The 12,648-nt window shown below is 48.8% G+C and overlaps 1 protein-coding gene across 1 annotated transcript in view; it reads left to right on the forward strand.

Moving 5' to 3' along the window:
• Positions 1-12,648, forward strand: part of skic2 (SKI2 subunit of superkiller complex) — a 110,382-nt gene that overhangs the window by 36,326 nt on the left and 61,408 nt on the right. The window contains exons 8-11 of the mRNA XM_073034813.1: positions 3,549-3,718; positions 7,234-7,374; positions 9,842-9,987; positions 10,334-10,480. Of these exons, the coding sequence (XP_072890914.1) occupies positions 3,549-3,718; positions 7,234-7,374; positions 9,842-9,987; positions 10,334-10,480 (604 nt within the window). The remainder of the gene's footprint in view (positions 1-3,548; positions 3,719-7,233; positions 7,375-9,841; positions 9,988-10,333; positions 10,481-12,648) is intronic.

Raw genomic sequence — 12,648 nt, forward strand, 5'->3', positions numbered from 1 at the left:
ACAGACAAAGTGGTAGCTGGTCCTTTCTTTCCACATAGCCCTCCAGTTTTTTCCTTCATCCACGTGCCTATCTAAGAGTCTTTTAAATGCCCATTTGAATCTCCCTCTACCACCCCTGGCAGAGCACTCCACACTCACCACTCCCAGACTTCTCCCCTTTAATTTCCTCTAATCGCCTTAAAACTATGCTCTTCGAGAAGAAGGCTCTGGCTGTCCACTCCATCGATGTATTTATCATCTTGAGTCTAGACACATCTATCGAGTGTCCTCTCATCAAAGAGAAAAGCTCTAGCTCGCTCAGCCTAACCCAGGCAGCAAACCTGCACCCTCTCTGAACCTTCCACATCCTGTAACAAGGTGACTGGAAGAGCTCAGTAATATTAAGTGTTGTATAACCAGAGTTTTGTAACATTACCTTGTGGCTCTTGAATTCAGTCCCCTGACTAATGAAGGCCAACACGCCGTATTCCTTCCTAACCATGCAGTCGACTTGCACAGCAGCTTTGAGGGATCGATGGACCCTCCATGCTGCTAAGAATCCTGAAATTATCCCTATGCTCTTCCTTCACGTTAAACCTTCCAAAGAGTGTCACTTCATGCCGATCCAGGTTGAACTCCATCCGCATCGGATTCGTGTCCCATGAAGACCCTGTGGTGTGAGGTCTGTCACCTTTCTGGCAGTGCAGATCTCTCCTGCTGCTACATAGACAAGTACAGCACAGGAATAGGGTCTTTGGCCCACAAAGTTGTGTCAAACCAACTAAATTAGTAATTAAATGGCCAACTAAACGAATCTCTTCTGCCGACAGAATGTCGGTTCCTTTCCATTTTCCGCACATTCATCTGCCTATCTAAACGTCTCTTAAAATGTTTCTGCTTCACCACCCCAGGCACCCATCACACTCTGTGTAACACACACAATGTGCCGGAACAGCTCAGCAGGCCAGGCAGTGTGTTCGAGGCAACATCACACTCTGTGTAACACACACAACATGCCGGAACAGCTCAGCAGGCCAGGCAGTGCGTTCGAGGCAACACCACACTCTGTGTAACACACACAACATGCCGGAACAGCTCAGCAGGCCAGGCAGTGCGTTCGAGACAACACCACACTCTGTGTAACACACACAACATGCCGGAGAAGCTCAGCAGGCCAGGCAGTGCGTTCGAGGCAACACCACACTCTGTGTAACACACACAACATGCCGGAACAGCTCAGCAGGCCAGGCAGTGCGTTTGAGGCAACACCACACTCTGTGTAACACACACAACATACCGGAACAGCTCAGCAGGCCAGGCAGTGCGTTCGAGGCAACACCACACTCTGTGTAACACACACAACATGCCGGAACAGCTCAGCAGGCCAGGCAGTGCGTTCGAGGCAACACCACACTCTGTGTAACACACACAACATGCCGGAACAGCTCAGCAGGCCAGGCAGTGCGTTCGAGACAACACCACACTCTGTGTAACACACACAACGTGCCTGAACAGCTCAGCAGGCCAGGCAGTGCGTTCGAGGCAACACCACACTCTGTGTAACACACACAACATGCCGGAACAGCTCAGCAGGCCAGGCAGTGCGTTCGAGACAACACCACACTCTGTGTAACACACACAATGTGCCGGAACAGCTCAGCAGGCCAGGCAGTGCGTTCGAGACAACACCACACTCTGTGTAACACACACAACGTGCCTGAACAGCTCAGCAGGCCAGGCAGTGTGTTCCAGGCAACACCACACTCTGTGTAACACACACAACATGCCGGAACAGCTCAGCAGGCCAGGCAGTGCGTTCGAGGCAACACCACACTCTGTGTAACACACACAACATGCCGGAACAGCTCAGCAGGCCAGGCAGTGTGTTCGAGACAACACCACACTCTGTGTAACACACACAACATGCCGGAACAGCTCAGCAGGCCAGGCAGTGCGTTCGAGGCAACACCACACTCTGTGTAACACACACAATGTGCCGGAACAGCTCAGCAGGCCAGGCAGTGTGTTCGAGGCAACACCACACTCTGTGTAACACACACAACATGCCGGAGAAGCTCAGCAGGCCAGGCAGTGCGTTCGAGGCAACACCACACTCTGTGTAACACACACAACATGCCGGAACAGCTCAGCAGGCCAGGCAGTGCGTTCGAGGCAACACCACACTCTGTGTAACACACACAACGTGCCGGAACAGCTCAGCAGGCCAGGCAGCGGCTATGGAAATTAATAAATAGTTAATGTTTCAGGCTGAGACCCTTCATCAGGACTAGAAAGAAAAGGGGAGACGCCAGAATAGAAGGTGAGGGGAGAGGAGGACTAGCTTGAAAGTGACAGGTGAAGCCAGGTGGGTGGGAAAGGTAAAGGGCTGGAGAGGAAGGAATCTGATAGGGGAGGAGGAGGGCCGCCGGGGGAGCTGAGGAGAAGATGTTAAGCAGGAGGCTAGAGTGGGAATGGGAGGAAATAAGATTACAGAAGGTGAAATCGATCTTCGTGCCATTTGGTTGGAGGCTACCCAGATGGAATATAAGATGTCGCTCCCTGACCCTGAGAGTGGCCTCGTGGACAAAGAGGAGGCCCTGGACCGACATGTGAGAACGGGAATGGGGATAGGAATTAAAATGGTCGGCCATTCGGAAACTCCACTTTTGATCGATGGAGTGGAGGTGGTCGACCCATTTTACCTTGGGTCTCATCAATGTAGAGGAGGCTGCATTGGGAGCACCAGATACAATAGACAACCCAAACAGATTCACAGGTGAAGCGTTGCCTCACCTGGGCCCTGAATGGAGGTGAACGGGCAGGTTGCTTACACGGATATGTGCCGGGAGGGAGATCAGTGGGGTAGGTTGAATGGCAAGGGAATCACAGGGGAACGATCCTTGTGGATGTGGAGTCGGGGTGGGGGGGGGGGGGGGTGAGATGATAGATTTGCTGGTAGAATCCTGTTGAAGATGGCGGAAGTCGCAGAGAATGATGTGTTGGATGTGGAGGCTCGTGGGGTGGGAGGTAAGGACAAGAGGGACTCTGGCACGGTTAAGGCAGTGGGAAGATGTGCAGGAAATGGAGGCGATGAGGGTGAGAGCACCATCAATGGTGGAGGAAGAGGAACTCTGTGCTTTGGAGGAGGACGATATCTCTGATGTCCTGGAAAGGAAGGTCTTGTCCTGAGAACTGATGTGGCAGAGGTGAAGAAACTGAGAAAAGGCAATAGCATTTTCCAGTGATATTAAACCTGATTCTGATATTTCCCGGTCTGGTTTTGATTTTTCAATGTACGTGTGTAAGTAACGCTGATCTTTTTAAACTCTCCTGTCCTTTGTGGGGAGTGAGTCATCTTTATGTTGTGTAAAACTCCTTCCCTCCATGGAAATCAGTTGCAGCCAGTCCAGCCTCTTATTATAACCTGTGCCCTCTAGTCCTGGTAACATCCCAGACGGTCTTTTCTGTACTCTCCTTGAGGCGGTGAGATTTATGCTCCAGGTTGTCTATCCTGAGACCAGCTCTCTGAGGCTGCTATGGTAACCACCTGCTTCTTCCTCCCCTCACAGGGCCGAAGGCTGTCCCTGGCCTCCTGAGCCTCACAGAGCTCATGGAAGTGATGGACGTTTACCAGCTGGGGTGTTCCAGCGACGAGGAGGAGGAGGAGAGGAACCGGGGAACTGCAGAAGGGAAGCTGCCCCTGGCTCGGACCAACAGCCTGGAGGAACTAGTGCTGCAGGTCAGGAAGCAGGGTTGAGAGTTGGCACGGTGCCCACTGTGACCCCCGAGTGTGTAATCCTGTTTGTGGGGGGGGGGGGGGGGGGTTGCGTGCGAATGAATATATTATATACAGTGGTATGCAAAAGTTTGGGCACCCCGGTCAAAATTACTGTTACTCTGAATAGTTAAGTGAGTAGAAGATGAACTGATCTCCAAAAGTCATAAAGTTAAAGGTGAAACATTCTTTTCAACATTTTAAGCAAAATTATTGTATTATTTTTGTTTTGTACAATTTCAGAGTGGGGGGGAAAAAAAGAAAGGAGCACCATGCAAAAGTTTGGGCACCCCAAGAGATTTGAGCTCTCAGATAACTGTTACCAAGGTCTCAGACCTTAATTAGCTTGTTTGGGCTATGGCTCGGAAAGGCCAGGTGATGCAAATTTCAAAGCTTTATAAATACCCTGACTCCTCAAACCTTGTCCCAACAATCAGCAGCTATGGGCTCCTCTAAGCAGCTGCCTAACACTCTGAAAATTAAAATAAATGATGCCCACAAAACAGGAGAAGGCTATCAGAAGATAGCATTTTCAGGTAGCCATTTCCTCAGTTCATAATGTAGTTAAGAAATGGCAGTTAACAGGAACGGTGGAGGTCAAGTTGAGGTCTGGAAGACCAACAAAACTTCCTGAGAGAACTGCTGGTAGGATTGCTAGAAAGGCAAATCAGAACCCCCATTTGACTGCAAAAAACCTTCAGGAAGATTTAGCAGACTCTAGAGTGGTGGTGCACTGTTCGACTGTGCAGTGACGCCTGCACAAATATGACCTACGTGGAAGAGTCATCAGAAGAAAACCTTTCCTGCGTCCTCACCACAAAATTCAGCGTCAGAAGTTTGCAAAGGAACATCTAAACAAGCCTGATGCATTTTGGAAACAAGTCCTGTGGACTGATGAAGTTAAAACAGAACTTTTTGGCCTCAATGAGCAAAGGTATGTTTGGAGGAAAAAAGCTGCAGAATTTCATGAAAAGAACCTCTCCAACTGTTAAGCATGGGGGTGGATCGATCATGCTTTGGGCTTGTGTTGCAGCCAGTGGCACGGGGAACATTTCACTGGTAAAGGGAAGAATAAATTCAATTAAATACCAGCAAATTCTGGAAGCAAACATCACACCGTCTGTAAAAAAAAAAGCTGAAGATAAAAAGAGGATGGCTTCTACAACAGGATAATGATCCTAAGCACACCTCAAAATCCACAATGGACTACCTCAAGAGGCACAAGCTGAAGGTTTTGCCATGGCCCTCACAGTCCCCCAACCTAAGCATCATCAAAAATCTGTGGATAGACCGGAAATGAGTAGTGCATGCAAGACGGCCCAAGAATCTCACAGAACTAGAAGCCTTTTGCAAGGTAGAATGGCGGAAAATCCCCCAAACAAAAATTGCAAGACTCTTAGCTGGCTGCAGAAAGCGTTTACGAGCTGTGATACTTGCCAAAGGGGGAGTTACTAAGTACTGACCATGCAGAGTGCCCCAAATTTTGCTTCAGGCCCTTTTCCCTTTTTGTTATTTTGAAACTGTAAAAGATGGAAATAGAAAAGTAATATTGCTTAAAATATTAAAGAAATGTGTCATCTTTACCTTTATGCCTTTTGGAAATCAGGTAATCTTTTACTTGCTTAGCTATTCACAGTAACAGAAATTTTGACCAAATTTTGACCAGTAACAAACTTTTGCATGCCACTGTATATGGGACCCAGAGATGTTGGTGTGTACGTCTCTCACCAATTTAGCCTCCTCACCCCCTGCCCCACTGAGGAAGCCTCATGGGAAGAGCATAAAACATATGAGCAGAATTCGGCCATTCAGCCTATCGAGTCTGATTCTCCATTCCATCATGGCAGATCCCGGATCCCACTCAACCCCATATACCTGTCTTCTCGCCATTTCCTTTTAACGATCAGGAAACAATCAACTTCTACCTTAAATATACGCACGGACTTGGCTTCCACCGCAGTCTGTGGCAGAGCATTCCACAGATTCGCTACTCTCTGGCCAAAATAATTTCTTCTTACCTCTGTTCTAAAAGATTGCCCCTCAATTTTGAGACTGTGCTCTGTAGTTCTGGATACCCCCACCATAGGAAACACCCTCTCCACATCCACCCCATGTAATTCTTTCAACATTCACTAGGTTTCAATGAGATTCTCCCCCCGCCCCAACAACATTCTTCCGAATTCCATTCCTCATTGTTAACCCCTTCATTCCCAGAATAATTCTTGTGAACTTCCTCTGGACTCTCTCCAATGACAACACATCCTTTCTGAGATATGGGGCCCAAACCTTTTAACAGTACCCCAGGTGCAGCTTGACTAGTGTCTTTTAAAGCCTCAACAGTATCTCCTTGCTTTTATATTCTATTCCCCTTGAAATAAATGCCAACATTGCAGTTGCCTTCTTTACCACATACTCAACCTGAAAATTAACCTGAGAGTGTTGCACGAGAAGTCCTACGTCCCTCTGCATCTCTGATGTTTGAATTATCTCCCCATTTAGATAATAGTCCACACTATTCTTCCTTCATCAGGGACGCTGTTAATCTCCCGGAAATCCCACATCTGACACCCAGAACAGAGCACTGACCCTGAAGACATACCCGCTATTCTGTCTAGTTAAATAAGCAAAAAGAAATAAGGAACAAACTTACCTACTTACCTTGCCTCTGCCTGTTCTCGCCGAAACCCTGTTGAGCCAAAGCCTTACTACTCTGACTCAGACCGGTACCACGATGACTGCTCTGCTAGATGGTACCCCTCTTTTAAAGCTCTTCGCCTGACATGTGCGGGAATGCTTTTCCTACGTCTGCGCAGTACTCCAATTAACGACTGGAAGAGCAACGTATATTTAGTCCCTGGTGTAACAGGAGGGGTGGAAGGGGCTTGGAGAGTCAGGCAGGAGCGTAAAGCCCGAGGTATGGAATCAGTAGCTGCTTTCACTCCGTGGGACAGCAAGGTGAAAGGGCCTGAAGATCAAGCCTTCCCATTTTGCACCCTTCCCTACTCTCCTCACTCCCCATGACCCGGATGGGAGGGATGAGCTTCAGTAGGAGGAGGAAGTGGGGGATGTGGGACTCGTCTGCTAACACAGGCACCTCTGTGGAGCAGGGGTGATGGCCATTCAGCCCATTCCATTCAAGGGGATAGCAAGGAGACGACTCATCTAGTCTGAGGACCTGAGTGCTAGAGCAAGGAGGGCAGAATTGGGCCATTTGGTCGATTGAGTCTGCTCCTTGGGCTGGAGGGGCCTGTTCTGCACTGCATCTCAATAAATAAAAATAATTAGATTTAGATCTCAGCCCCATTCTCCTGCCTTCTCCCAGTAACCTTTGACTAATCAAGAACCTATCAGCCTCCTCTTTAAATATACCCAATGACTTGTCCTCGACAGCTGCCTGTGCCAATGAATTCCATAGAAGCACCACACCCTGCCTAGGGAAAGTTTCCCTCACCTCTGGTTGATGTCCCTTCTCTCCGTAGAAGGTGAGCACGCCTCCTCCGGCCGCGGGCAGCAAGAAGGAAGAGGAAGTGGTGCTGGAGAAGGAGCAGTGGGCAGTGCCAGTTGACGTCAGCGCACCCGTGGACGACTTCTACAAACGTATCCCGGAGCCGGCCTTCAAGGTGAGACCCTGTCCCGTCCAGTCAAGTTCAAGGTGAGACCCTGTCCCGTCTAGTCAAGTTCAAGGTGAGACCCTGTCCCGTCCAGTCAAGTTCAAGGTGAGACCCTGTCCCGTCTAGTCAAGTTCAAGGTGAGACCCTGTCCCGTCTAGTCAAGTTCAAGGTTAGTTTTAATTCACCTAATTGAAACGGCGTTCTTGTACATACAACAGAGTACACCACTTTTAGATACAAAAGCACGTACAGTCAGAAAAATATTAACACACGCCCCTGAGTGTCAAGGCTTGAGGTTTGATGGTGCTGGAGTCACGTTCCTCACCTTGAGCTGGGCCATCCAGCTTACCTCATAATCTCCCGGGGTCAGACACAGAGTGAATCTCCCTCCACACCGTCCCATCACAGCTCCCGGGGTCAGACACAGAGTGTCTGATCAGCGCTGACGAGAGCCAGCTCAGAATACAGCACACTTCTGTTGTCTCCAACACCGCCTCCAGCGCTCACTGCCCTGGGTACAATGCTGTGGTAACAAAGGCCTTGTCCCTGCAGCAACAGAGGCCACACAGCTTCCCCGTTGTCGGTCTCGCCAATAAACCAGTGAACTGGGCTTGCAGTGCCAACGTCCGCTGGGGTCTTGCACCTTTTATTGGACCCAGAGAGGATGCTGTGACCTAGCACTCCACTGTCTTACAGAGTACTAATGTCCATAGAACACAGGAGCAGACTGAGGCCATTCAGCCCGTCAAGTCTGCTCTGCCATTCCACCATGGCTGATCTTGGATCCCACTCCACCCCATACACCTGCCTTCTCACTGTTTCCTTTGATGCCCGACCAATCAGGAAACTATCAACTTCTGCTTTAAATATACCCACAGATTTGGCCTCCGCTGCAGTCTGTGGCAGAGCATTCCATGATTCACTAGCTAAAAAAATTCCTCCTCCTGTTCTAAAGTGTCGCCCCTCAGTTTTGAGGCTGTGGCCTTTAGTTCTCGACACCCCTATCATAGGAAACATCCTCTTCACGTCCACCTTTTTCGAAGAGATTCCCCTCCATTGTTCTAAATTCCAATGAGTGCAGGCCCAAAGCTGCCAAACGATCCCCAAATGTTAAACCTTCATTTCCGGAATCAATACTCCAAGTGCGGCCTGTAAATTAGCGTTATCTCCTTGCTTTTATATTCTGTTCCCCTTGAAATGAATGCCAACATTGTATTTGCTGCCTTTAACCACCGGCTCAACCTGTAAATTAACCTGGGAGTCTTGCATGAGGACGCTTACGTGCCTTGGCATCTTTGATGTTCAAATTTTCTTCTCATTTAGACAATAGTCCGCACTATTGTTCCTTTTACCAAAATGCATGATCGTACATTTCGCAACCCTGTATTCCATCTGCTACTTTTTGCCCAGTTTTCCAACTTGTCAGAGTTCTGCTGCAATTGCATTACTTCCTCAGCACTGCCTACCCCTCCACCTATCTTCATATCTGAAAAGTAGTGATCCCAGTACTGACCCCTCCGTGAAGTGAACTCGGCCTTTTCTCCTTGGAGTGACGGAGGATGAGAGGTGACCTGATAGAGGTGTATAAGATAATGAGGGCTGTTGATAGTGTGGATAGTCAGAGGCTTTTTCCCAGGGCTGAATTGGCTAACGTGAGAGGGCTCACGTTTAAGGTGCTTGGAAATAGGTACCGAGGTGGTTAGAGGTGATTTTTTCACAGAGTGGTGGGTGTGTGGAATGCACTGCCTGTAATTGTGTGTTTTAGCTGCAGGTAGATGAGTCACGACTGGGTAGTTTGAGAGTAAGTGTTTAATTTTGAGGGCTCGGTTCATGAGTGATGATAGTGAGAAAGAAGCGGTTGTTGAGATTCCCCAGGAGTGGGGGGGGGGGGAAGAGTATGTGGGATGGGGAAGGAAGAGTGGAGTTCTCCCCTATGGGAGGGGCAGTGATGAGGATTAGAAGGGAGGAATTGTGCCCTGTGGGAGGGGCGGTGTGTTGGGTTTTGGGGTAAGGAAGGGGGGAATCATGCCCTGTGGGAGGGGCGGTGGTGTTGAGTTTGGGGGTACGGAAGGGGGGAAATTGTGCCCAGTGGGAGAGGTGGTGTGTTGAGTTTGGGGGTAAGGAAGGGGGGAAATTGTGTCCTGTGGGAGAGGTAGTGGTGATTTGGGGGTAAGGAAGGGGGGAATTGTGCCCTGTGGGAGGGGCATTGGTGTTGGGTTTGGGGGTAAGGAAGGGGGGGGGAATTGTGCCCTTTAAGGGTTTGGAGAGGGGAGAGGTTGGGCAGGGGTCCTTCCCTGTGGCGGGGTGGCGTGTTCTGTTGTTCTGTGGGGTGTGGGTGTTGTGCCCTGTGTGAGGAGCAGAGGTGAGGGAAAAGAGGGAGGAGGAGGGGGGAGGAGCAGAGGTGAGGGGAAGTGTACTGACCCTAAGATCTCACTATTGCGATTAACTCTTCACAACCCCATCTGCCTTACCCCAGTGGCCGTTCGAGCCCGATGTCTTTCAGAAGCAAGCCATCCTCCGCCTCGAGTCCCGCGACTCTGTGTTCGTGGCCGCCCACACGTCCGCTGGCAAGACCGTGGTCGCTGAGTATGCCATTGCCCTCTCCCAGAAGCACATGACTAGGTGAGAGACCCGACCCTCCCATCCCACCTGCTTCCTAACGCTTTGCGTCACCAGTGATTGGGGTTCTGTTTCTCTGAGGAGCTTGTACGTTCTTTCCGTGGTTGTGTGCTTTTACCCCAGACACTCAAAGACAAGGATTAGCGTTATTTGGCACACGTGCAACAAAACATTGAGTGAAATGTGTCATTTGCCGTTCGAGGATATGCTGGGGGCAGCCCACAAGTGTTGCCACGCTACCAGTACCAACGTAACGTGCCCTCAGCTCACTAAGCCGAACTCGAACGTCTTTGGACCGAAGGAAGACAGCAGAGTTCTGTCTGGTAATGAGTGTGAATCCTCTCCGCAGGACCATATACACATCCCCAATCAAGGCCTTGTCCAATCAGAAGTTCAGGGACTTCAAGAACACCTTCAAAGACGTTGGGCTGCTGACGGGAGATGTGCAGTTACATCCCGATGCCTCCTGCCTCATCATGACCACAGAGATCCTCAGGTTAGTCTCTCTGACTCGCCCGCCTCTCTCCCTACCAGTCCTGTCCCATCCCATTTTCCCTCTTACCCTTCCCTCCCCATCTTATCACGTTCTATGTCCCCTTTCTCTCTCTTCCCTCCCCCTCTTCCCTCCCCCTCTCTCTTCCCTCCCCACTCTTCCCTTCCCCCCTTCTCTCTCACTTCCCTCTCCGTCTATGTCCCTTTTCTCCCCGTCCCAGAGGACTGGAAGATTGCAAATGTCACTCCACTCTTTAAGAAGGGAGATAGCTGAAGAAAGGATAATATAGGCAGGGGTAACTAACCATGGCCGACGAGGGGGTTTAAGGACTGCCTAAAAGCTAAGGAAAGGGCATGTGAGGTAGCAAAAGTGAGTGACAAGTTGGATGATTGGAAAGCCTTTAAAATCCAAAAAAAAGGCAACTAAAAAGCTTATAAGAAGGGAGAAAAATGAAATATGAGGGCAAACTAGCAGGATACCAAAAGATTTTTCAGTTATATAAAGAATAAAAGGGAGGTGAGAGTTGATATTGGACCAGTGGAAAATGATGCTGGTGAGGTAGTAATGGGGGACAAAGAAATGGCAGATGAACTTGATGGGCATTTTGCATCTGTCTTCAGTGTGGAAGACACTAGTGGTGTGCCAGAGGTCCGTGACTTATCCCTATCTTATGGATAGGGGAATCAAGGGATATGGGGAGAAGGCAGGAACCGGGTATTGATAGTAGATGATCAGCCATGATTTCAGAATGGCGGTGCAGGTTCGAAGGGCCGAATGGTCTACTTCTGCACCTATTGTCTATTGACTGTCAGGGAACAGGAGTGAGTGATATTGTTATTACAAAAGAAAACGTACTAGGCAAATACAAAGGTCTTAAGGTGGATAAGTCACCTGGACCAGATGGACTATATCCCAGAGTCCTGAGAGAGGTTGCTGAAGGGATTACAGATGCATTGGTCATGATCTTTCAAGAATCATGGTCCCGGAGGACTTGAAGATTGCAAATGTCATTCCACTCTTTAAGAGGGAGGAAGCAGAAGAAAGGAAATTATAGGGCAGTTAGTCTGATCTCAGTGGTTGGGAAAATGTTGGAATATATTATTCAGGATGAGGTTTCTGGAGACTTGGAGACTAATGATAAAGTAAGTCAAAGTCAGCATGGTTTCTGTAAAGGGAAATCTTGTTGGACAAATCTGTTAGAGTTCTTCGAGGAAGTAACATGTAGGGTGGACAAAGGAGAGGCAGTGGATATCATTTATTTGAACTTTCAGAAGATGTTTGATAAGATGCCACACATGAGATTGCATAACAAGATAAAATCTTGCAGCGTAACAGGGAAGATACTGGCATGGATAGTGGAGTGGCCAACAGGCAGGAGGCAGTGATTGGGAATAAAGGGGGCCTCTTCTGGTTGGCTGCTGGTGACTAGTGAGGGGTTGGGACCGCTACTTTTCACATTGTTTGTCAATGATTTGGATAATGGAATTGATGGCTTTGTGGCAAAGTTTGCGGATGATACGAAGACAGGTATTGCTGAGGAAGCAATGCGATTGCAGCAGGAGTTAGACAGATTGGGAGAATGGACAAAGAAGTGGCGGATGGAATACAGTGTTGGGAAATGTGTGATGACGCATTTCGGTAAAAGGGACAATAATGTGGATTATTATCTAAATGGGGAGAAGGTTCAAACATCAGAGGTGCAAAGAAACGTAGGAGTCCTTGTGTAAGATCCCCAAAAGATTAGTTCACTGGCTGAGTCAGAGGTAAAGAAAAGAAATGCAATGTTGGCATTCATCTCAAGGGCAATAGAATATAAAAGTAGGCGGATAATGTGGACAATACTCAGGCTGCTCTTGGAGTACTGTCAACAGTTTTGGGCCCCATATCTGAGAAAGGATATGTTGTCATTGGAGAGAGTCCAGAGGAAGTTCATGAGGATGATTCCGGTTAGTGAAGGGGTTAACATATGAGGAGCGTTTGGCAGCTTTGGCCCTGTACTCACTGGAATTTAGAATGCATGGGGATCTCATTGAACTCTACCGAATGTTGAAAGGACTAGATAGGGTGAATATGGAGAGGATGTTTCCTGTGGTGGGGGTATCCAGTACTAGAGGGCACAGCCTCAAAGTTAAGGGGTGACCTTTTGGAACAGAGGTGAGAAGGAATTTTTT

This window comes from Hemitrygon akajei, chromosome 2 (assembly GCF_048418815.1).
Source record: "Hemitrygon akajei chromosome 2, sHemAka1.3, whole genome shotgun sequence".
NCBI lineage: Eukaryota > Metazoa > Chordata > Chondrichthyes > Myliobatiformes > Dasyatidae > Hemitrygon > Hemitrygon akajei.